The sequence below is a fragment of the Myripristis murdjan genome, chromosome 3 (assembly GCF_902150065.1).
Source record: "Myripristis murdjan chromosome 3, fMyrMur1.1, whole genome shotgun sequence".
Taxonomy (NCBI): domain Eukaryota; kingdom Metazoa; phylum Chordata; class Actinopteri; order Holocentriformes; family Holocentridae; genus Myripristis; species Myripristis murdjan.
The window spans coordinates 46,703,614-46,728,258 of NC_043982.1; the positions used below are offsets into that span (position 1 = coordinate 46,703,614).

General features: G+C 45.5%; 1 protein-coding gene across 1 annotated transcript in view; it reads left to right on the forward strand.

Moving 5' to 3' along the window:
- The first annotated feature begins 376 nt into the window (after window positions 1–376).
- The window catches only part of LOC115357271 (multidrug resistance-associated protein 9-like), a 34,903-nt gene continuing 10,634 nt past the window's right edge, over window positions 377–24,645 (forward strand). Inside the window, exons 1-16 of the mRNA XM_030048690.1 lie at window positions 377–657; window positions 7,551–7,667; window positions 8,991–9,137; window positions 9,755–9,902; window positions 12,413–12,649; window positions 14,448–14,621; window positions 15,006–15,153; window positions 15,593–15,741; window positions 16,168–16,275; window positions 18,878–19,081; window positions 19,164–19,235; window positions 20,865–20,989; window positions 21,654–21,726; window positions 22,930–23,133; window positions 24,191–24,334; window positions 24,462–24,552. Coding sequence (XP_029904550.1) covers window positions 377–657; window positions 7,551–7,667; window positions 8,991–9,137; window positions 9,755–9,902; window positions 12,413–12,649; window positions 14,448–14,621; window positions 15,006–15,153; window positions 15,593–15,741; window positions 16,168–16,275; window positions 18,878–19,081; window positions 19,164–19,235; window positions 20,865–20,989; window positions 21,654–21,726; window positions 22,930–23,133; window positions 24,191–24,334; window positions 24,462–24,552 — 2,422 coding nt within the window. The remainder of the gene's footprint in view (window positions 658–7,550; window positions 7,668–8,990; window positions 9,138–9,754; window positions 9,903–12,412; window positions 12,650–14,447; window positions 14,622–15,005; window positions 15,154–15,592; window positions 15,742–16,167; window positions 16,276–18,877; window positions 19,082–19,163; window positions 19,236–20,864; window positions 20,990–21,653; window positions 21,727–22,929; window positions 23,134–24,190; window positions 24,335–24,461; window positions 24,553–24,645) is intronic.

Here is a 24,645-nt window from a genome sequence, read left to right on the forward strand (position 1 = left end):
ACAGACAGGCAGACAGACAGGCAGACAGACAGATTCACAGTTTAGCATCTCCAGCCCAGAGACCTGCAGGTCAGGAGAACTGGAGCTGGAGGAGAACATGCAAACTCCACACAGGAAGGACAGGCAAAGGTTATTCCACTGCAAAAATAATACACTATAATTTACTATAATTACAACAATACTGTCAATTATACCTTAGTGGGAGGAGTGTTACTAGATTTTAGTTAGTAGATTTAAGTTTTTGATGTACTGGACCACACATTATTTTTAGACTAACTTAAATGTTATAAATTTGCATCTGCATTTGCATTTTTCTGTCTAATGGAAAATAATATTTATGTAATAATGGTAGATTTTCAGACACGGCAGCACGGTGATGCAGTGGTTAGCACTGTCGCCTCACACCAAGAAGGTCTCTGGTTCGATTCCCTGCCAGCCAGCCGGCCCGGCTCCTTCCTATGTGGAGCTTGCATGTTCTCCTGTGTCTGCTGGGTTTCTGCCAGGAGCTCCAGTTTCCTCCTGCAGGTCAGGAGAACTGGAGATGCTAAACTGTCTGTCTGTCTGCCCTGTGATGGACCAGCGACCTGTCCAGGTGTCCCCCTGCCTTCCGCCTGGTGAGCGCTGGGACAGACTCCAGCATCCCCCACGGCCCTTACAGTAAGAGGTTTGGAAAATGGAAGAAGGAGTTTTTGAAATGTGGAAGAGTTACAGTGTGGTGTTCCACAAGGCAGCTGTTTGGGGCCGTTACTGTTCTCTGTCTTCACCGCTTATCAAATCAAATCAAATCCTTTATTTAACCGGATAAGCATCATTGAGATTTAAAACCTGTTTTACAAGATCGATCTGGTCAAGCAAGGCAGCAAAGACAGAGTTACAACACCTCTGGGTGCTGTTTTATTAGAGAGCAAAACCACTAAAAGGGGTGAAATAAATTGTACTATCTACTGTACTGTTATTGTTCAAAATTAACTGTGTTTATTGTTGTAAATCAAATATTTTTCTCATGTTGAACTCTCATTTTGATTTTATTTGTAAGGTACACCACTTTCACCTCTTTCAGGTGTTCAAAATGGCCTGGAAGGGGTTAAAATCTTGAAATCCATGTCAAAGGTGACTTAGTGTAACTCCATATGAGTCACTTCAAAGATTTTGAGGATAATAAGTACAAACAGCAACAATAAAAATTGGATAAATGACAGGTGGACATTTTTGTCCACAAAGGGTCATGGATGTGATAAAAATGCATTACAGGGTCAAATAATGGATTTTCATGCTGAAAGTTGGGATTTTCAAATTTAACCCAAAATTACCCCCTCTTGCCAAAAATCACCCTCGTGTGACCTTTTGTTAGTCCCTTTCTAGAAAATGGACATTTTTGTCCACTTGAAGGGTCGTGGATGTAACTTCTTTGAAGGGTAACTGAAGGGTTAAGGAAGGAAACCAAGCTGCTTGGAGTGATATGAGACAGCAGATTAAAAAACTGTCGCAGCTTTGGGAAGGGGTATGGCAGTTATTAAGAGATCATGTGCAACATTTTTACCACACCAACGCATCTCATATTGTTCCAGCAGTAGTCCTTTATTTGGATTACTGTCCAGTGGTGCAGTCAAGTGCCTCAAATAAAAATCTGGACAAACTCCAGTCAGTCCAGTTCAGTCCGGACTGGAACATCATGAGGATGAACACGAGCAACAGGACGACCATCGCCCTGCTCTGTTTTATCAGAAAATACTTTATTGTCTAAAATGTAGAATTCTCTGTGCCATTCAGTTTTAATGGAGCAGAAACAGCTACAACTTCAATACAAAGCATTTATGAAAAAGTTGTTTTTCCACTTCCTGTCTCAAAAATGAATGCAAGGCAATGTCCTGCTGTGTTACAGAGGAATGAAAATATCAAACAAATGACACAGTTAACAAGTAAAACTCTTTTTAAAAAAGTTTAAAGAAATACCAAACAGCTCAGGACACCAGGACATGTTCTGCTACGATATCTGATTATACGATAATTATTTTCTCACTCACTGTATTTGCTGCTTTTAATGGCACTACATTATTTTTAAGCTGTATTACTTTATTGATTTTATTCTGATTATTTCCTTACAGAGTGTGGGTACTCTGACATTGCTGTAATTATTGTTACTGAAAGGTTTGTTGTTTTGTTTGGCATTATGATGTAATGCTTGGTGTTGTGATGTCATGTTTACCTGTGAGAGATGCTGCTACCTGGCAGTGACTGATGGATGGATTCTCATGTGCTTGTTTAAGTGACTTTTCTGTGTAAAACTTTTCCCACAGTCTGAACAGCCAAATGTTTTCTCTCCTGTGTGGACTCTCATGTGTTTGCTGAGGTTACTTGTCTGAATAAAACGTTTACCACAGACTGTGCAGCTGAATGGTTTCTCTCCTGTGTGGACTTTCATGTGAATGTTTAAGTTACATTTCTGTGTAAATGTTTTACCACAAACTGAGCAGCTAAATGTTTTTTCTCCTGTGTGGATTCTTATGTGAATGTTGAAGTGTTTTTTTTTCCATAAAACTTTTACCACAGACTAGACAGCTAAATGGTTTCTCTCCTGTGTGGGTTCTCATGTGTGTGTTTAAGTCATTTTTCCATGTGAAATGTTTCCCACAGACTGAGCAGCTGAATGGTTTCTCTCCCTTGTGCATCATCATGTGTCTGTTCAAGTTTCCTTTTCGTTGAAAGTTTGTCCCACAAACAGAGCAGCTCCACAGTTTCTCTCCTGTCCTCTTGCTCACAGAGCAGGAGGATGGTTTCTCTCCAACATCACATGTGTTTTGACTGGGATGGATTTGATTTGGTGTGTTTGAACCTGACTGAGGTTCTCTGGTCTCCTCCCAGTCTTCACTGTCCTCAGTCTGAGCCTCAGAGGAGTCTGATGTCCTGTCATCACCATCATCAGCAGCTGCTTCCTCTCCATCGGCTTCTGTTTTCATCTGGTCCTGTTCTCCATGAAGCTGTGAGCACTGAGCTTCCTCTTCATCATCCTCACTCTTCACAGGGACAGCAGTGAACGGGAACTTGGTGAGATCCTGCAGCTGCTCTGCCTCCTGATTGGTCCAGAGCTCCTCCTGTTCCTCTTTAATGTGTGGGGGCTCTGGCTCCTCCTGGTCCAGACTGGGGGTCCACTCCTGCTGCTCAGGGGGGACCTCTTCTTTAATCACCACTGAAACACACACACACACACACACACACACACACACACACACACACACACACACAGAGAGAGAGAGAGAGAGAGAGAGAGAGAGAGAGAGATTAAGGAACTGAAGAGGAAGAACACAAGCTTCGACAAAGTAAAAATCCAAGCGACACAGAGTCCAATACAAATGACTGAAAGTCCAACTTCAGTGGAGAGTAATTGTTGTTTATTTGGTCCATAAAATATTGATTACATTTTCCCACAGCACAAAGCGACATCCTCAAATGTGTTGTAGTGTCCAAAAATAAATAAAATAAAATGAATTAAAATAAAATAAATAGTCCACAACCGTAGAGAACTAATGAAACCAGAAAAGATTCACTTTGGAGAAGCTGGAAGCAGAGAATCTGCAAGTTTTCTTCTTCAAAATGACTGAACTGATTAGTCAGTTATCAAAACAGTTGGCAGTTACTTTAATAGTCAACCACTAATTGATTATTCCACTCAACGCTGCAGCCATCATTTTTTCCTCAGCTGCTTCAAGGCCAGCCGGCGCCAAGCCTCACCAGTCTGTCAAGCTTTTGTCCAAGAGTTTGAAAAAGTGCGGGAAGCTTGCGGGTAAACTGAGGGTTGACCTGTGTTTCGGTCGGGACACACCACCAGTTTTGTGTCTCAGGCCTGGGGCAGAGGATTACTTCAAGTAAAGAAAACGTGGAGATTTCTCTGAGGTTTGGACGGGCTGCTTCAGAGATCAGCTGAGTCGGGTTAGGGTTAGAGGACGTCCCTTAACCCTGTAAAACCTGAACCATCAAATAATTGCCAGAAAATCTGAAACTAGAGTGTTTCTTAAACCTTCTAACAATTTTTTTAAAAAAGAAATTAAATAAGAATTTGGACATTTTGGACAATTCTCTGCTTCCAGCTCTGTGGGACCAGTTTGGGGAAGGAAGGCCCTTTCCTGTCCCAGCATGACTGAGCCCCCAACATGTGGCAGAAACTCCCACAGACACTCCAACATCTGGCAGAAACTCCCACAGACACACTCCAACATCTGGCAGAAACTCCCACAGACACTCCAACATCTGGCACAAACTCCCACAGACACTCCAACATCTGGCAGAAACTCCCACAGACACACTCCAACATCTGGCACAAACTCCCACAGACACTCCAACATCTGGCACAAACTCCCACAGACACTCCAACATCTGGCACAAACTCCCACAGACACTCCAACATCTGGCAGAAACTCCCACAGACACACTCCAACATCTGGCAGAAACTCCCACAGACACTCCAACATCTGGCAGAAAGCCTCCCAGAAGAGTGGAAGCTGTTCTCCATATTAAAGCCTCTGGGTTCAGGATGGAGCTCAGAGAAGCTCCTGCAGGTGGAGGTGGACCAGGACTACCTCCCCCACCCCCCCCACCCCCCACCCCCTCTTGGCAGGGAGGAAGGTGTTTGAACTAAGTTGGCAGTTTCTTGGTAAATACCCCCTGGACGACCATCAAGGACCCTGGGAGGGCCCTGAACCCCGTTTTGAAAACCCCTGGATTAGAAGACAGCCTGAAGCTGTTTGTGTGTGTGTATGTGTGTGTGTGTGTTTGCACGTGTGTGTGTGTGTGTGTGTGTGTGTGTGTGTGTGTGTGTGTGTGTGTGTGTGTGTGTGTGTGTGTGTGTGTGTGTATGTCAGATCAGGTGAGAGCTGGTCTGGTTCAACCTGTTGAGAGTAAACGTGACGGCAGGGGGACAGAAGACACACACACTCACACACACTCACACACACTCACACCCTCGGACAGAGCTGAGCCTGAAGACTGAGCATCATCAGTAAGTTCATTTCTTTTCATTTCTTTTCATTTCTTTTCATTTCTTTTCATTTCATTTCATTTCATTTCTCTTTAAAAGCAGCACAAAGCCCAGCAGATGAGTTATTTATTAAGCACATCACTGCACACATAACTAACCAGCTAACTATAACTAACTATACACAGTCAGTTAGTCAGCATACATGCATCCATACATACACCTATATACATATTTGTGTGTGTGTGCGTATGTGTGTGTGTAGATATAGATTTGTGTGTGTGTAAGTGCAGGGAATTTAATATCTGAGTGATGTTTTGTATCATTTTATTTAAAAGAGCTTCTTTCCTGCTCTGGTTTTGTTCATTTGCTAAATGAGTGTTTGTAAGTGTATGATCGTGGCTCCGAGGGGACGGTGAGCCCAGGCTGCAGGCACTAAAGGCTTAACAGACTGTGAAGCAGCTGATTGGCTGTGCTCAGGCTTGTTGTTCCCACTTACTGTAAAACAAAGTCATGAGAACATCATCTGGAATTACACCAGAACCATTCACTCTGTGAAAGCCACAACACACTCACCCTTTACAGCAGAGCTTCCCCAACCGTTCCCAGTAAGGAAACGAAATCTTTCCCAGTCCAGTTGGTCCAGACCAGTTGAGCCTCCTGTGGTCAGAGGGTCAGTCCAGCTCCATCAGGGTGAACCAACAACCTGATGCTGAGCAGATTCTCTTGTTTGTGTTTCTGCTTCTTCTTCTCTTCTTCCTCCTTGTTTCCAGCTTCAGCCACTGATCCACTTTCTGGATTGGTTTGGTCAGAACTGAAGTGAACATAGGATTTATCAAACTCACATTTACAGTTTCTATTGAACTTATTACAGCACAGGCTGATTATTTTAGGAATTATGCGTGACTGATATTTTTTTAAAAACCTCACGTACCCACTGCAGTACTCCAACGTACCCCTAGGGGGACATGGACCCCCATTTGAGAACAACTGCCCTGTGTTCCAAATCGCATACTTATACTTTTTACTTTTAGTAGGTACTGCAGCTGCCCTTACAAAGTATGCAATGTAGTATGAAATATGCATGCGTATGCATACTATTGGGACACACTCCATCCGTCCTCCCTGAGCTCCGCCCCTCTCGCTCACTTCCTCCTCCGTCCGTCGCTCCACATTTGAATGTTGTTGTCAAAATGGCGGTGCTATTTCATACTGCGCTGTCCTCTGTCTGATTTCTGACCTGCTGTCTTCCTGTCGCTGCTGCTGTACCTGAGCGAGTTTTGTGTGATATGTGTGTTTTGTTGTCGTCCGTATGTGGGCGTGGCTTGTACACGCAACTCAGTCAGTGCGACATAACGTCCGCTGTGCAAAGGATTGTGGGTCAGAATGGCCAGAGCAGCATGCTGACATGCAGACTGTGAAACCTGAGTGGATGTAGTAGAACATCCTGGTACTCTTGGCATACTGCATCTGACACACTGTGTACTGGGACATACTCATTCTTTTTTTGCATACTAAATAGTATGGTAGTATGAGTATTGGAACGCAGGGCTTTTTTACTGGTTTTAATGTACCACAAATTTACCCTAAAAATATGAAAAAATAAAAATAAATAAATGAAATGGTTTTTGTTGCCCTGTGACCTGCAGGCTGCTGACGGGTCAGAAAGTTGCTCAAGGGCACAGCGGCAGCCACGTGAGATCAAACAGCTCCTCCTCCTCCTCCTCCTGACAGTTGGAGTTTATGTCCTGCAGCATCAGGATGAAACAGACCTGAGATCAGATCAGAGGCGCTGTCGGCCCGCAGCACAACTGTAAACAAACAAACAAACAAACAAACAAACAAACAAACAAACAAACAAACAAACAAACAAACTGAGCCACTGACTGCTGCAGGCTGTTCAGAGCCCACAGGGAGAGGAGGAGTGAGCCTGTCAGAAAATAGTTCCTCCAAACTGAATCCGTGGGTTTGCAGGTTCTTCCTTCCTCTCTGGAAACGTTCCTCTTCCTCTCCTCCGGGTTTTTGGCTCCTTCTTTCCTTTGGATCTTGTTCTATCTCCCTCTTTTATTTCCTTGTTTTTTTGTCTCCAATTTTTATTTCATTTTCCCCTTTATTGCCTATTAATGTTCTTATTTTATGTGTGTGTGTTTGTGTGTGTGTGTGTGTGTCTGTGTGAGTGAGTGTGTGTGTGAGTGAGTGTGAGCGTGTGCACTCAAAATCTTTTCAAAATGTCTGTTTTGGGTGCATCTACTTTCTCTGCGTTCACTTTCTAACTCGCTCGACCATCTCTCTCTCTCTCTCTCACACCCCGTCTGTCTCTCTCTCTGTCTCTCTCTCTGTGTCTGCCTGTCTGTCTCTCACCTGATTCTCTGTCTTGCTCTCTAGTTGTTTTATCCTGTTGTGAGTGTGTCTGCTCCGATTGCAGCTGAAACAGTCCAGGATGTAAGGGGTGTGTGTGTGTGTGTGTGTGTGTGTGCGTGTGTGTGTGTGTGTGTGTGTGTGTGTGTGTGTGATATTTTAAGTTGTGCGGTCAGAGCCTGAATGTCAGAGCTGTCTCTGTCTGTCCTGTTGTTCCCTTCAGTTTGGACAGAGGAGACGTCTCCATGGCTCCAGAGCACACAGAGAGCCGCCCCCCGCCCCCGTCCAGCAGATACTTCCAGAAGCTGAAGAGCCTCGGAGCGTCCCACAGCGCCACCCCGTGAGTCCCCCCGTCCCACCATCACCCTGTCCCTGTCCCCCTGTCCCACCATCACCCTGTCCCTGTCCCCCTGTCCCACCATCACCCTGTCCCTGTCCCCCGTCCCACCATCACCCTGTCCCTGTCCCCCGTCCCACCATCACCCTGTCCCTGTCCCCCTGTCCCACCATCACCCTGTCCCTGTCCCCCTGTCCCACCATCACCCTGTCCCATCCTGACCACAGAAACTGAACGGGTACAGCCGGCGTGGGCCTTTGGTTCATGGCAAATGAGAGTATTTCTGGGTGGTTCCTGTTGCCATGGTAACAGCTGTAGCGTTCACTGACATCACGGCGTCAGCAGTTTGTTTGAATAACTTTATTGAAACCTCCACGGTGACGTCAGCAGCAGCTGCTGTTGGTGGATCTCTGTCACGGCGTCACAGCAACAACCAACTCAAACCATCTGCTGTCAATAAAGTTATTTCAGAATGATCAGCAGCTGATTCACAGCCTCTCAGGCAGACGTTTAATATTTAATAAAACATTCAATAACATTTAGTTCTTAGAGGTCAGATCAGCTGCTGCTGCTGGACATTTTCTGTTCCAGTGTGAAGCTGCACAGGCCGAGGAGAACCTGAGGAGAACCTGAGGAGAAGCTGAGGAGAACCTGAGGAGAAGCTGAAGAGAACCAGAGGAGAACCAGAGGAGAACCAGAGGAGAACCTGAGGGAGAGACGCTGCACGCACTCCCCTCAGCAATATTACAGGAATACTACAGGAATATTACAGGAATACCACAGGGATATTACAGGAATACTACAAGAATATTACAGGAATACTACAGGAATACTACAGGAATATTACAGGAATACCACAGGGATATTACAGGAATATTACAGGAATACTACAAGAATATTACAGGAATACCACAGGGATATTACAGGAATACTACAGGAATACTACAAGAATATTTCAGGAATACCACAGGGATATTACAGGAATACTACAGGAATACTACAAGAATATTTCAGGAATACCACAGGCCTTTACAGGTATATTACAGGAATACTACAGGAATGTTACAAGAATATTACAGGAATATTACAGATGACAGGGTGAAAGTTATGGTATAGTTGGATTTCTGCTCTCTGCTGACGCTGTGACATCAACTGTTGCCGTGGTAACGTGAAGCACCTGGAAACACTGATTTGCTGTGAACCCACGTCGGCTCTACCTGCTCACTTCCTGCGGTCCCAACACTCAGCACATCCTGCTGAATCAGCTCACATCTGAGTTTGGAGGAAGTCCTGGGGGGGTCTGACTGTGTGTGGCGCCCCCTGCAGGTCCCACCCTCTGGACGCCGCCGGCTTCCTGTCCTTCAGCACCTTCAGCTGGATGTGTCCCATCATGTGGGACATGTTCAGGAAGCGTCTGGACTGGAGCTCGCTGAGGATCTCCCCGCAGGACGCCGCCCACCCGAACGCAGAGAGGTCAGACACACGCTGCTCCAACAGTAACAACATACAGACGTGGAAAAAAGTTTTCGGACACCCTTAAAATTTTACACAATCTCAAATATTATCATGAAATAAGGTTCCTTGTTTTAGCCATTTTTGTGTCTGAAGAACTTTCAGATGTGCTGGCTTTATATAGACACCAAGCTGGGCAACAAAAATTGTGTCTTTTAATAAAAAGAACCACCTTCACTGGAACCAAAATGACCCAATACTCAAAATTTCTTATGTATTTTTATGGAACCAATCAATTTGTAGTTTTGAATGGCTTTTTAGGATTTGTTTAGTATTTTGGCTGTGACTGGACTAAAAGAAATTGCACTTTAAGACCTAAGAGTGATTATTAATGCGATATTTCACAATGCATGAGGTGTCCCAAAACTTTTTTCCACCACTGTACATACAGTGTAGAATATAATAATACACAGTGAGGTCATTTTCTGTGAGAGAAAATAAACAAAATAAAACATAGTATCTGACAGTGAAGCCTGCAGAAACATGTCTGAAGAAAAAACCCTCTCACATCTCCTGTCTCACTGCACACAGAACATGAAGGAACACTAAACTGTGTGTGTGTGTGTGTGTGTGTGAAGGCTGCAGAGACTCTGGGAGGACGAGGTGGCGACCGTTGGCCTGGAGAGGGCGTCGATGCTGCGGGTGATGTTCCTGTCCCAGAGGAGCCGGCTGCTGCTGACGGTGGCGGTCAGCGCCGTCACTCTGGTGGCACAGTTCATCGGGCCGGTCAGTGCAAGTCTCCTCACACACCAGCAGGGCGGCGCCACACATCTGAGGCCCTGGGCCAGCACCTCTGCTCTGAGGGATTTTTACTTTAGAGAGAGAGACAGGACAGGCAGGGGAGAGAGAGACAGGACAGGCAGGAGAGAGTGAGACAGGACAGGCAGGAGAGAGAGAGACAGGACAGCGAGGAGAGAGAGAGACAGGACAGGCAGGGGAGAGAGAGAGACAGGACAGGCAGGGGAGAGAGAGAGACAGGACAGCGAGGAGAGAGAGAGAGGACAGGCAGAGGAGAGAGAGACAGGACAGGCAGGGGAGAGAGAGACAGGACAGCGAGGAGAGAGAGAGACAGGACAGGCAGGGGAGAGAGAGAGACAGGACAGGCAGGGGAGAGAGAGAGACAGGACAGCGAGGAGAGAGAGAGACAGGACAGGCAGGGGAGAGAGAGAGACAGGACAGGCAGGGGAGAGAGAGAGACAGGACAGGCAGGGGAGAGAGAGAGACAGGACAGGCAGGGGAGAGAGAGAGACAGGACAGGCAGGAGAGAGAGAGACAGGACAGGCTGTTGTGAAAAATGTTGGAGCTTCTAAAAAATGACATGGCTTCTCATTCAGGCCGCTGATATTTACTGATAAAAAAGTAACGCTGAACAGTTACAATGAGGAAACAAACAGACGACATAAAAGGAAACGAGAGAGAGAGCAAAAAAAAATAACTAACTGATCCGTTGCCTAGCAACCTAAAATTCTTTTGTTGCAACTTAACATCCAAATGCTACTCTAACTGAAGACAACACATTTCTAATGCAAATAAAAACATTTGTTATTGTAACCTATTTCTATTATATATTATTATTATATTATATTATTAGTGTATTATTATGACTCTATTATCAGAGAAAAAATATTTACAAGACAGGCAGGGGAGAGAGAGACAGGACAGGCAGGAGAGAGAGAGACAGGACAGGCAGGAGAGAGAGAGACAGGACAGGCAGGAGAGAGACAGGACAGGCAGGGGAGAGAGAGACAGGACAGGCAGGAGAGAGAGAGACAGGACAGGCACTCTACCACACGAGCTACAAGGGTGCCCCAGGCCAGTGACTTTCAAAAGTGATGCTCAGGGTCCCTGAGGGGCCTCCATGAGCCTCCAGGAGCCTCCAGGGGCCTCCAGGAGCCTCCAGGAGCCTCCAGGAGCCTCCAGGGGCCTCCAGGAGCCTCCAGGAGCCTCCAGGGGCCTCCAGGGGCCTCCAGGGGCCTCCAGGGCCCGCAGCAAAACAAGCAACAGTCTGAGTGTTTGTGGGAGGCGTCTGAATGCATCGCTCTGTCGTGTTACTGCTGAATAAACTCTGTAACAACAGGAAATATTTTCTGTGAGCCGTAAACAAACACACACAAACTGTTCCTACAGATGATGCCCAAAATACTGCTACATGTTTGTGTTTTTAATACAAAATATAAAATTTTCCAAAAAAAAACTGAAAAAACGTGACATGAACTTTTCACTTGTACGTTTCACTAAATCAGTCAAACAAAATCAGTGGAAGAACAGATACAGAAATTATTCAGGTGTGTTCAGGTGTGTTCAGGTGTGTTCAGTGTGTTCAGGTGTGTTCAGTGTGGTCAGGTGTGTTCAGGTGTGTTCAGTGTGTTCAGTGTGTTCAGTGTGCTCAGTGTCTTCAGGTGTGTTCAGTGTGTTCAGGTGTGTTCAGTGTGTTCAGGTGTGTTCAGTGTGTTCAGTGTGTTCAGGTGTGTTCAGTGTGTTCAGGTGTGCTCAGGTGTGTTCAGTGTGTTCAGGTGTGTTCAGTGTGTTCAGGTGTGCTCAGTGTGTTCAGGTGTGTTCAGTGTGTTCAGGTGTGTTCAGGTGTGTTCAGGTGTGTTCAGTGTGTTCAGGTGTGTTCAGGTGTGTTCAGGTGTGTTCAGTGTGTTCAGTGTGTTCAGTGTGCTCAGTGTGTTCAGGTGTGTTCAGGTGTGTTCAGTGTGTTCAGGTGTGTTCAGGTGTGTTCAGTGTGTTCAGGTGTGTTCAGGTGTGTTCAGGTGTGTTCAGGTGTGTTCAGGTGTGTTCAGTGTGTTCAGGTGTGTTCAGTGTGTTCAGGTGTGTTCAGGTGTGTTCAGGTGTGTTCAGGTGTGTTCAGTGTGCTCAGTGTGTTCAGGTGTGTTCAGGTGTGTTCAGGTGTGTTCAGTGTGTTCAGGTGTGTTCAGGTGTGTTCAGGTGTGTTCAGGTGTGTTCAGTGTGTTCAGGTGTCTTCAGGTGTGTTCAGGTGTGTTCAGTGTGTTCAGTGTGTTCAGGTGTCTTCAGGTGTGTTCAGGTGTGTTCAGTGTGTTCAGTGTGTTCAGGTGTGTTCAGGTGTGTTCAGGTGTGTTCAGGCTCAGGTGTGTTCAGGTGTGTTCAGGTGTGTTCAGGTGTGTTCAGTGTGTTCAGGTGTGTTCAGGTGTCTTCAGGTGTGTTCAGGTGTGTTCAGTGTGTTCAGGTGTGTTCAGGTGTGTTCAGGTGTGTTCAGGTGTCTCTGTCTCCTGCAGTCCATCCTGGTCCATCAGATCCTCAGTTTGGTGGAGCGTCTTGATTCGTCCTCGCTGGCGGTGGGCGTGGCTCTCAGCGTGGCCTTGTTCCTGTCTGAGTTCCTGAGGTGCTTCTCGCTGGCGTTGCTGTGGGCGTTGAACCTGCGCACCGCCGTCCGGCTCAAGGGCGCCTTCTCCCTGCTGGCCTTCAACAAGATGGTGTCTCTGCGCTCCCACAGCGGCCTGTCCACGGGGAAGGTACGGACCAATCAGAGCACAGAGCTTCAAGGCGTTAAAGGGCTGTTCCTGTGTTTCCTCTCACAGCTGCAGTGTTTACATGTCGTCCATCCACTCCTTCATAATGTGTGTCAGAGTCACCAAGCCTCACCTGGAGACTCCCAACCGGCCTCACCTGCTCGACAGGTTCTGAGTCTGGAGGTCCACCTGGGGGTCCACCTGGGGGTCCCACAGGGCCCCTGGAGCAGTTTCCACCAGAATGTTCCTGGTAGTGTTTGGGGGGCAGGAGCTGCCACAGGAGCGTCCTCCTGCTCGGCCCCCTCACCTGCTGTGTCTCCACTGAGAGGCCGAGCAGGAGGAAGGTTCCTGTAGAGTCACCGGGCGGCTGAGCGACCATGACCGGGGCATCAAAATGACTGTTGCTAAAAAAGCCTGTTGTCCGCTAAAGCTAACGTTAGCGTCCCTAAAAATACCGGCTAAAAAGCCTGTTGTTAGCGTTAGCTAACGTTAGCTAGCACCTTAGCGTTAGCTAGGTTGGTGTTGGCCGTGTTGCTAGGGACGCTAACGTTAGCTAAAGTGAGTAAATCCAGTCAGCACCAAGTAAACCCCAAGCTGGCCGACGTGCTGCGCTGTCAGGCAGACAGACAGACAGGCAGACAGACAGAGAGACAGACAGAGAGACAGACAGACAGAGAGACAGACAGAGAGACAGACAGACAGAGAGACAGACAGACAGAGAGACAGACAGACAGAGAGCCTCTCAAGCTCCTCCTTCAGAAAGATCCTACAAACGTCCTCTTGATGTTTCTTAAACTGTGGAACTGCTCGTACCTGTGCTCTCACACCACCAGGTACACACTGGGAAATGAGACTGCAGGGCCCTGCAATCACACACACACACACACACACACACACACACACACACACACACACACACACACACACACACAATACAATGTAGTAGGGGAGAGTGGGGTAATTTGTGCCAAGGGGCAAGTAGTGCCACCCCTGTTATCTAGAAAACCACAGAAGAAGTTGGTCATGTGACCACATATTTTTGAAGAGGCATCCATTTCACTCATCCTGCAAAGAAGGGAGACACATGGCTTGAGAGGTAAGCACATTTCAGTTCAAAAAACATTTTTTTTGCCCTCCAAAGTAAAATTTCTGTGATCAAGGTTTTTTGATTGCTGTGTTTGAACAATTACAGAAAACTTTGAAAACAGTTCACACAGGTTTTAGTACTTTAGTAAGCTACACCATGAGTCTATACAGTTAGCATGATGTTAGCTCAAAACAGCTGGGGGAGGCATTTTTTTTTCAAAATGGTGGGCTTGGGGTAATTTTTTTTTTCAAAAGCTATATTTCTCAAACAGTTTGTATAAGATCCAAAGTGATTGTTCCCAGGGATGCACAACATCCTAAACTATATGTGCATATTTTAGTTGGAGGCATTACTGTAATCCCCTCGCTTTAAAGGCACTTTAAGTAAAAACTGGCACTACTTACCCCACTCTCCCCTCCTGTATTGTAGGAGTAATGCACATATTGTCATAAAATGCACACATACACATACTTTTGATAGAACTTCATACATAATTCTCCTATTATTTTGTACAAATTTCTAACATATTTTTATATTTCTTATTTCTTCTCTGTTTTCTTATAACTGAATTGTTCTCTTGAGAATGTGAGCAGCTGCAGCTGAGCCGCTGTCTCCTCAGGGACCCATGACGTTTTTCTGATTCAGGCTGATGTTAGCCAGCATGCTAATGCAATGTGTGTGTGTGTGTGTGCGTGTGTGTGTGTGTGTGTGCAGGTGGTGAACATCCTGACCAGTGACGGCTACAGGATCTTTGAGCTGGTCCTCTTCAGTGGGATGCTTTTGTCCTCGCCGCTGCAGCTGCTGCTCTGTGTTTCCTACTCCTGCTACGTCCTGGGACCCACCGCCCTCATCGGGCTCTTCACCTACCTTATCTTCATCCCCATCCAGGTTCACACACACACACACACACACACACACACACACACACACACATACACACGTTGACTTCTGTCACTTTGGGAGACATTACATAGGCTTACATTCATTGTTGTCACGGTTAAGTCCCCAGTTGGACAAGCCGTCCCCAGTTAGCCTGGCATGTGTCCCCAAAAGTCATCACACACACACACACACACACACACACGGCAGATTAACAACATGGCTCCCAGCTTTAGTAAAGGGGCACTTCACCTAAAATAACTGTGAGCCTGTCCTAGTCTGATGATGTGGTCGATGTAGATGTTTTGATGTTGTTGACAGTCGTCAGTGTTATGATGTTGTTGTTGTTGTTGTTGTTGTTGCTGATGTTGTCATGGGTGTGTGCGCCCTCAGTTCAGCATCACCAAGCTGACCAGCGTGTTCACGCGGCGAGCCGTGAGCAGCATGGACAGCCGCGTGCGAACCACCAGTGAGGTGCTGACCTACATCAGGCTGGTCAAGATGTTCGCCTGGGAGGAGTCCTTCCAGAAGAAGATCACAGGTACACACACACACACACACGCACACACACACACACGCACACACACACACACACACACACACACACACACACACACACGCACACACACACACACACACACACTCCAAGGCTGTTACAGTTTGACATTGTTCATCAGATTTTATTTTTATTTCATTTTGTCTTTTTGTTTTCAGTTTCAGTTTACTTTAAGATTAGGTTTTAGTCTTTTTTGTAATATAGGGTATTTGTCAGCGGCAAGATTAAAAATGTTAAAGAATGGTATAAAATAAACTGACAAAGATGAAACCTAAATCCATTTCTCTGTCATTGTAGTTTATTTTAGTTAGTATTATGAACACACAGTACAGGTTCAGTTAGTTATCTATTGTTTTTATTCTTATGTCAGTATAATAAAAGTTGGTTCACACTGATGGTGACTGTGTGCTGTGCTGCCTGTCAGAGCTCAGGGACAGCGAGCACACGAGTCTGGAGAAGTTCACCCTCACCTACTGCGTGAACTCCACCGTCACCCTGCTGGTGCCGCTCGTCGCCAACTTCCTGACCTTCAGCGTCCACACCCTGCTGGGCCTGCCGCTCAGCAGCAGCACGGTGAGCAAACCTGCACCCACAATGCACCACGGCCGGATCCAACACTCCAACACTCACCGGCCGCTCCGACGAAGAAACTCTCATTAAACAAGAAAAACTAAAAGAAGTGACGGCAGCACTTACCAACATCACACATTAAGAGTGAAATATCCCTTTAATCTCTTATAATATCTTACATTATGAACGAGCTGTTTATGAAATTATTTTAATTTTTTTGTCTATAAGAGTTGTCTTGGTTCACGTCTGTCAAATTGCTAAAAAAGCACCTCTGTGTTTCCTGTAAGTCGCCATGTGGCCCGGCAGAGACAAGGAAGTCGTTTTTTTTTAGATTTTCCTAAAAAAGCCCCTCCCACCTGAGACCCCCCCCCCCCCCCCAAGCCGCTCCCACCTGAGACCCAGCCCCTCCTCACTCTGTGTTTCCTGCAGGCTTTGTCCACCATGACGATCTTCAACTCCATGAAGTTCGTGCTGATCCTGCTGCCCATCTGCATGAGGAGTCTGGCCGAGACCGTCGTGTCCGTGGAGCGCCTCGAGGTCACGAGTCACAAAGCACAGCAACACAAAGAAACACAACAACACAACAACACAAACAAACACAACAACACAAACAAACACAACAACACAACAACACAAACAAACACAGCAACACAAAGAAACACAACAACACAACAACACAAACAAACACAGCAACACAAAGAAACACAACAACACAAACAAACACAGCAACACAAAGAAACACAACAACACAACAACACAAACAAACACAACAACACAAAGAAACACAACAACACAACAACACAAAGAAACACAACAACACAACAACACAAAGAAACACAACAACACAACAACACAAACAAACACAACAACACAAACAAACACAACAACACAACAACACAAACAAACACAACAACACAACAACACAAAGAAACAAAGCACAACATCACAAAGAAACACAACATCACAACAACACAAAGAAACAAAGCACAACATCACAAAGAAACACAACATCACAAAGAAACACAACAACACAACAACAAAGAAACAAAGCACAACATCACAAAGAAACACAACAACACAAAGAAACACAACAACACAACAACAAAGAAACAAAGCACAACATCACAAAGAAACACAACATCACAAAGAAACACAACAACACAACAACAAAGAAACAAAGCACAACATCACAAAGAAACACAACAACACAACAACACAAAGAAACACAACAACACAAAGAAACACAACAACACAAAGAAACACAACAACACAAAGAAACACAACACAACAACACAAAGAAACAAAGCACAACATCACAAAGAAACACAACAACACAAACAAACACAACAACACAACAACACAAAGAAACACAACAACACAAAGAAACACAACAACACAAACAAACACAACAACACAACAACACAAAGAAACACAACAACACAAAGAAACACAACATCACAAAGAAACACAACAACACAAAGAAACACAACAACACAAACAAACACAACATCACAAAGAAACACAACAACACAAAGAAACACAACAACACAAACAAACACAACAACACAACAACACAAAGAAACACAACATCACAAAGAAACACAACAACACAAAGAAACACAACAACACAAACAAACACAACAACACAACAACACAAAGAAACACAACAACACAAAGAAACACAACATCACAAAGAAACACAACAACACAAAGAAACACAACAACACAAACAAACACAACAACACAAAGAAACAAAGCACAACATCACAAAGAAACACAACAACACAACAACACAAAGAAACACAACAACACAAAGAAACACAACACAACAACACAAACAAACACAACACAAACAAACACAACAACACAACAACACAAAGAAACACAACAACACAAAGAAACAAAGCGCAACATCACAAAGAAACACAACAACACAACAACACAAACAAACACAACAACACAACAACACAAAGAAACACAACACAACACAAAGAAACACAACAACACAAAGAAACACAACACAACAACACAAACAAACACAACACAAACAAACACAACAACACAACAACACAAAGAAACAAAGCGCAACATCACAAAGAAACACAACAACACAAACAAACACAACAACACAACAACACAAAGAAACACAACAACACAAAGAAACACAACAACACAACACAAAGAAACACAACATCACAAAGAAACACAACAACACAAAGAAACACAACATCACAAAGAAACACAACAACACAAAGAAACACAACATCACAAAGAAACACAACAACACAAAGAAACACAACATCACAAAGAAACACAACAACACAAAGAAACACAACATCACAAAGAAACACAACAACACAAACAAACACAACAACACAAAGAAACACAACAACACAAAGAAACACAACATCACAAAGAAACACAACATCACAAACAAACACAACAACACAAAGAAACACAACAACACAAAGAAACACAACAACACAAAGAAACACAACACAACACAAAGAAACACAACATCACAAAGAAACACAACAACACAAACAACACAACAACACAACAACACAAAGAAACACAACAACACAAAGAAACACAACAACACAACAACACAAAGAAACACAACAACACAAAGAAACACAACAACACAAAGAAACAAAGCACAACATCACAAAGAAACACAACAACACAACAACACAAAGAAACACAACAACACAAAGAAACACAACAACACAACAACACAAAGAAACACAACAACACAAAGAAACACAACAACACAACAACACAAAGAAACACAACACAAAGAAACACAACACAAAGAAACACAACAACACAAAGAAACACAACAACACAAAGAAACACAACAACACAACAACACAAAGAAACACAACAACACAAAGAAAAACAACAACACAACAACACAAAGAAACACAACAACACAAAGAAAAACAACAACACAACAACACAAACAAACACAACAACACAAAGAAACACAAAAGTTTTTTTATATAATTTATTTGCAGATCAATGATGGTAAAAGAAAATTTTTGAAAATTCATGAACATTGTGGTGTGTGTGTTGTGTGTGATGTGTGTGACGTGTGTGTGTTGTGTGTGACGTGTGTGTGTCGTGTTTGTTACAGAAAATCATGTTGATCCAGAACCCGGAGCCGTACCTGCAGCGGAGCTCTGGCGGTGCCTCGGCCATCGTGATGGACAGCGCCACGCTGTCCTGGACCGGCCCGTCCCGCCCCTCGGGCTCCGGCGCCGAGGAGGACCTGGTGTCCCGGGATGGGAGAGCGGAGGCCCCGCCCACGCTGAGGAACGTCTCCTTCACGCTGCCCAAGGTGCCGCCGGGGTCCTGGGCCGGGGTCCTGGGCGACAGCGAGCAGAGCGCAGACTGAACTTCCTGTGTGTTTGTCTCTGCAGGGACACCTGCTGGCCGTCTGCGGGAGCGTGGGCAGCGGCAAGACATCGCTGATCTGCAGCATCTTGGAACAGGTTAGCCCCGCCCCTTTTACAGGAGGACACGCCTCCACATGACATCACCTGTTGGTCGACCAGAGATCCACCTACTTACCCATCAAGAACCACTTTCAGTGAATTGTTCCTCACTGAAAAAAAAAAAATTAAAAAGGGTTCTGCAGAGAACTGCAGGGAAAGCCAAGGGAGCGGAGTGATATTCTGAGAAAAAAACAACAAATTTAAGAGATTAAAGGCCCCATGGCCTGAAAAATGCAGTTTTCGTTGTTTTTGTGTGATAGGGAAGGTCTTGGGGCCACATAAATACTGTCCCATGCATTTCACCTGTGATAAATGGAGAGGTGCACACAGCCCGTTTTTTGAAACTCTCTTTGAAACACGCGGATTGCATTTCCGTTACTTCATGATGTCATGAGGACGGTGACTCCGCCCACATCGCCTGCGTCCCCAGGCAACAAGCTACCAAGCTAGTGAACTTAGCCAGTACCCCTTCACTCCCTGGGCAGCAAGTTCACAACGTATTTAACAAACATAACTTCCCATTCTGAAACATCCTGTGATGAACGGATCTGAGGTGGTTCGGGATCGTACTCGTATAACATCACGCTCAGGGTCCTGGTTTCACGGGTCCCTCAGGGTTTTAGTCCAAATTTGCTCGTCTGTTGGGCTCATTTCAGCGCCCACTGTTTTATCAACCCGACACAACACAATGCCGACTTCGTCTGTGGTTCGGGATCGGAGTCGGGCTCAAACACGTACGGTCGTATGACATCACGCTCGGCGGTCGCCATGACAATCATACATAAGATGATAATTCATGTTTACCGATGAGCACCATTGAGCTCCATTGAGCAACGCAGGTTTCAGTTACTTGCCTGTGATTGGCCCGACCATATGTCACTCAGAAAACAGCCAGCCAATCAGTGGACAGGTGCTGATTCTCTCTTCTGATTGGCTAAAGGAGCCGTGCTGCCAGAGCTCCGGGAGAAAGGTGAGAGGAAGGAGCTGGAGATGAGACGAAAGAGAGATGAAACCCTGGAGACGTGACAGCACGGGGCCTTTAAAGTCATCGATTTACAAGAAAAAAAACTGATAATGATAATGTTCTCTGTGTGTATAACAGCAGTTACAGAGCGCCACCTGTTGGCCGGGCATAGCATTAGCTTTCAGAACACAACTGTCACAAAGTTTGATGAGGTCATCAGCTGCAGGCGTGGCACTTTGAGTGAACACTGAGCTTTCTCACGTAAATTTGAGTTTTTTCTTGTAAATTTTTAACTTTAATCTTGTAAATTTGACCTTAATTTTTTTTCTCTTAATATTTTCTCTTATTATTATATTACCGCCCCACCCCCACAGTTACGCCATCACACTGAACCAACCACCACCGCATCAAAGAACATTTCTGACGGGTCTTTGAGGAACTTTTCTGTAAGATAAATAGTTCTTTAAAGAACCGTGGTCCGAAAAGTTCTTTGTGGGATCAGAGATAGTTCTGTAGACCAGAAACATCTCTGTACTGTAGACATTTTTATTTTTGTGATATTCTGTGAGGAACTAGAAAAGGTTCTGCTTTAACATCTTCAAAGCTTGCGGTTCCGGTTGGCACCTGCAGCGTCATGATGCGATGTGCTGTTGTGGTTCCAGATGCATCTTCTGCACGGTTCTGTCGCCGTGGACGGAAGGCTGGCCTACGTTTCCCAGCAGGCCTGGATCTTCTACGGGACAATCCGGGACAACATCCTGATGGGGGAGCCATTTGACCGGGACAGGTAGCTCACCTGAGGGGTCGTCACAGCTGGTTCAGACAGGAAGTGGGTTCTTCAGACTCGTCTGGCTCGTGGACAGATCGAGGCCACGTCTGATTTCCAGAGCTAATGTCATGTAACATAACCATGCATCAGGGGGACGCTACTCTACTTCAGTTCTTTACTGGTTATTTCAAAATGACGTATGTGTGTTTGGGTGCTTCTCTTTTTCACACTGCCCTGTTTGAGTTGGACACTGAACGTCTCTGGTTCTGATCATGTTGATTAGAAAAGGGGTTTTAAACTTTTCATGTTCTGGGTCCCGGGTTGACTCTTAACAAATTATTTTGCCTTGTCGGGACGCTGGTTTGTGTTCAGTATGAAATGCGTCCGGAAGCATTTAAGAACCATAATCTGACCTCGCATCACCTTTAAACATACAATCTTAATCACTAGAAATGCAGTTTTCTTGTCTGTTCTTAAAATAATTTTCTGGTCATTTTTTGCTGATACAGTTTCCTCTCCCGCTGCCTATAATGCTCAGCTTGTCTTGTTGTCACAGTGATAGAGATGTGCATTCACTTCTATGTTTGGCATTGAGCTCATAGTTAGGGCAAATAATTGGAAACACCTCTCAGTGTAATGTAGTGCAGCTCGTTCAGGATCACTGAGCTGTGTGTCTGTCCAGGTACGACAGAGTAATCACCGCCTGCTGCCTGCAAGCCGACCTCGACATCCTGCCCTTCGCTGATCAGACCAAGGTACCGTCTCTGTCCTCCTGTCTGTGTGATGAAGACTCCTTGGCTCGTCATCTTCATCAGTGTGTTGTCTCTGCAGTCGGTCAGCCTGCTGGTGTGTGGCGGCCTGCAGAGCTGCACACACTCTCAACACATCTCTGATCCTCCTCTCCTGCTGATTCAGACGTGGAAATGATCCTGACAGTGGGAGGAACGCTCTGCAGTTGCCATGACAACCAAGGGAGCAATGAGGCCAAAGTCCTTTTCTGACATTTTCTCTGTAATTTTAGTTGATTTCAGTTAGTTTGGTAAACACCAAATGCAGCTTCAGTTTTTTTAAATTGAAGAATTAAATGCAAATACACACCAAGTGATTTAGCACAGAGACATTACATGGCCTCACATGCAGCTCTACAGAGACAAACACATTAAACAGAGAGCGCAGCGTCAGTGTAAAATCATCCAAAAGTAAAACAACTTCACAGGTTTTTTCTTTCCCTCTCTCTCTCTGCAAAAAGAGAAAAGAGATGAGGGAACAAAGAGAAAAACGCTGTTTGTCTACTGTGTATTTGTGAATATGGCCTTTGCACAGGGTCCATAAAATGTGACGAGAGCCGCCACAGATCACCAGACTGGAAACCAATAAACCCATTATAGGTAAATCAGGGCTCCTATAGGTCGAGATTTTCCCAATTTTCCATTTTGACCTTTTCCTTAAAGGGATGTAGGTCAGCGTGAGAATGTGTTCCAGTTAATAGAACCACAAGACTTAACCCAGCGGTTCTCCAACTTTTTTCAGTAGTGCTCCCCTCTGAAATATTTCCCAGCCCACTTCCTCCTGACCAGTTGAGCCTCCTGTGGTCAGAGTTTGTGTTTCTGCTTCTTCTTCTCTCGTTCCTTCGTCCATGACTGATATTTTCTAAATGCACCACCTGCAGTACTCCAGTGTACCCCTAGGGGGACTCACACCCCCATTTGAGAACCACTGCCTTAAAGGAGTGTTTCCCTGTGTTGCTGATCTGAGAACAGGGCTCAGGCAGGCTGGTCTGATCTGTTGCTGTAGATGTTGTGCTGTAAAGGTGAGAGTGTGTTGGATGATGATGATGATGATGATGATGATGATGATGATGATGATGATGATGATGATGATGCTGAGGTCTTCCTCAGCCCTGCCTCTGGCCTGGCTCCTCAGTCTGTTGACCCCGCCCCCCTGCTGTGTTTGGGCAGGTGGGAGAGCAGGGCCTCAACCTGTCCGGAGGGCAGAGGCAGAGGATCAGCCTGGCCCGAGCTGTCTACTCCGACCGGGACGTCTTCCTGCTGGACGACCCGCTGTCCGCCGTCGACGCCCACGTGGGGAAGCACATCTTCGAGCGGTGCATCAAAAAGGAGCTGCGGGGCAAATCTGTGGTCCTGGTCACCCAGCAGCTGCAGGTAAGACACAGCCCACCTTTATTTATGTGCCGACTGCCCCCCCGACCAGCGTGAGCATCAGCGTGAGCAGTCAGCAGCCGTCTGTCCTCGGCCTCCACAACAAAAACCTGGTCCTGCTCCCAATGACCAACATCATCGTCATCACAAGTGCTGCAAACAGCTCCTCCTGCTGGACACTGTGTGAACAACAGAAACTAACCATACAAACTCATAACCCATACGATGTCATGAACATACCTGTAAGATACATAAAACATGTTGTTGGAGTCTGATGTTCATCCACTGCACACTCTGCACTGCTACATGTGCAAAAACAAAATAAATATCTTCACATGTGAAACTGGCGCCGTTGTGGCTCAGCTAAAACAAAGAAAAGTGTAAAAATACAAATGTGTCCATCACTAATCATCAAAATGAAAAAATATGGCACAACCACATAGTAAAGTTTTGCATGATGATGTTTTTCTTAAACAACCTGTTAATGTGTAAATAATAATCAAACAACAGGAGAGTTCTGTGGGAACTGCTGCCGACTGCTGACGAGCTACGGCAAGTCAACCCGGACAAACAGTCGAGTAAATATTCACATCAAACTAAAACAAACATATTCAACTTTTTAACTCTGTCACATTTACATCAACGTCCCTTTTATTTGCATTTTGCAGCATCGAATTCAAAAAAAGATAGACGGGAACTCAAAAGTGGAATGAAATCCCCAAAGTGAGAGTAAAAGTGTCTCACCTGAGCAGGATCAGCTTCTCATTGGATAACAACAAATGTGATGTCATCAGTGGTGAAATCGCGTTCAGCTGACAAACTGATAAAAGAATACGTAACTATCTCACACTGACACAAACAAAAACTCAACTCCAACTAAACATTTTCTCACAAGAAGACTTGAGCTGAGACTCATCCTCACGTCTGTTCACCAAAGCCACACAGGTGATACACACTCTGTGTTTGCGCTCCGTCACTGTAGTCAACATGTGTGTGGAAGTCGTGACTCCGCCCCCTGCGTGCGTGGGCGGGCCATGTGACCGTGTGCTCTGTCCGTCAGTACCTGCAGTTCTGCGACGGCGTGCTGGTCCTGGAGGACGGGCGGGTCCGGGAGGCGGGGACGCACCAGGAGCTGATGAGCGCGGCGGGACACTACGCCGAGCTGATGAGCAAACACCTGGAGGGGCGGAGCGGGAAACCCCAGGTGGGACGTGCTGTTGTTTTGTTATTCGTCATTTGACACCACATCTTGTTGGGATACGGTGTCACATGATGAACAGAAACGCCTCTGAAAACTGTCCAGTGACTCTGCTGCTGCTTCCTGTTTCCAGGCTCAGAAAGAGGAAGTGATGCCACAAGGCCACGCCCATCAGATGAAGGCGGAGCTAAAAAAGCACATCAGTAATGGAGTAGTGAATCCAGGTAGGACAACGGTTCACATTGTTCATGTGTACTTATACAGGACAGTGATGAGCAACATTAGTGTGTATAATAGTATATATGAAATGATACTAA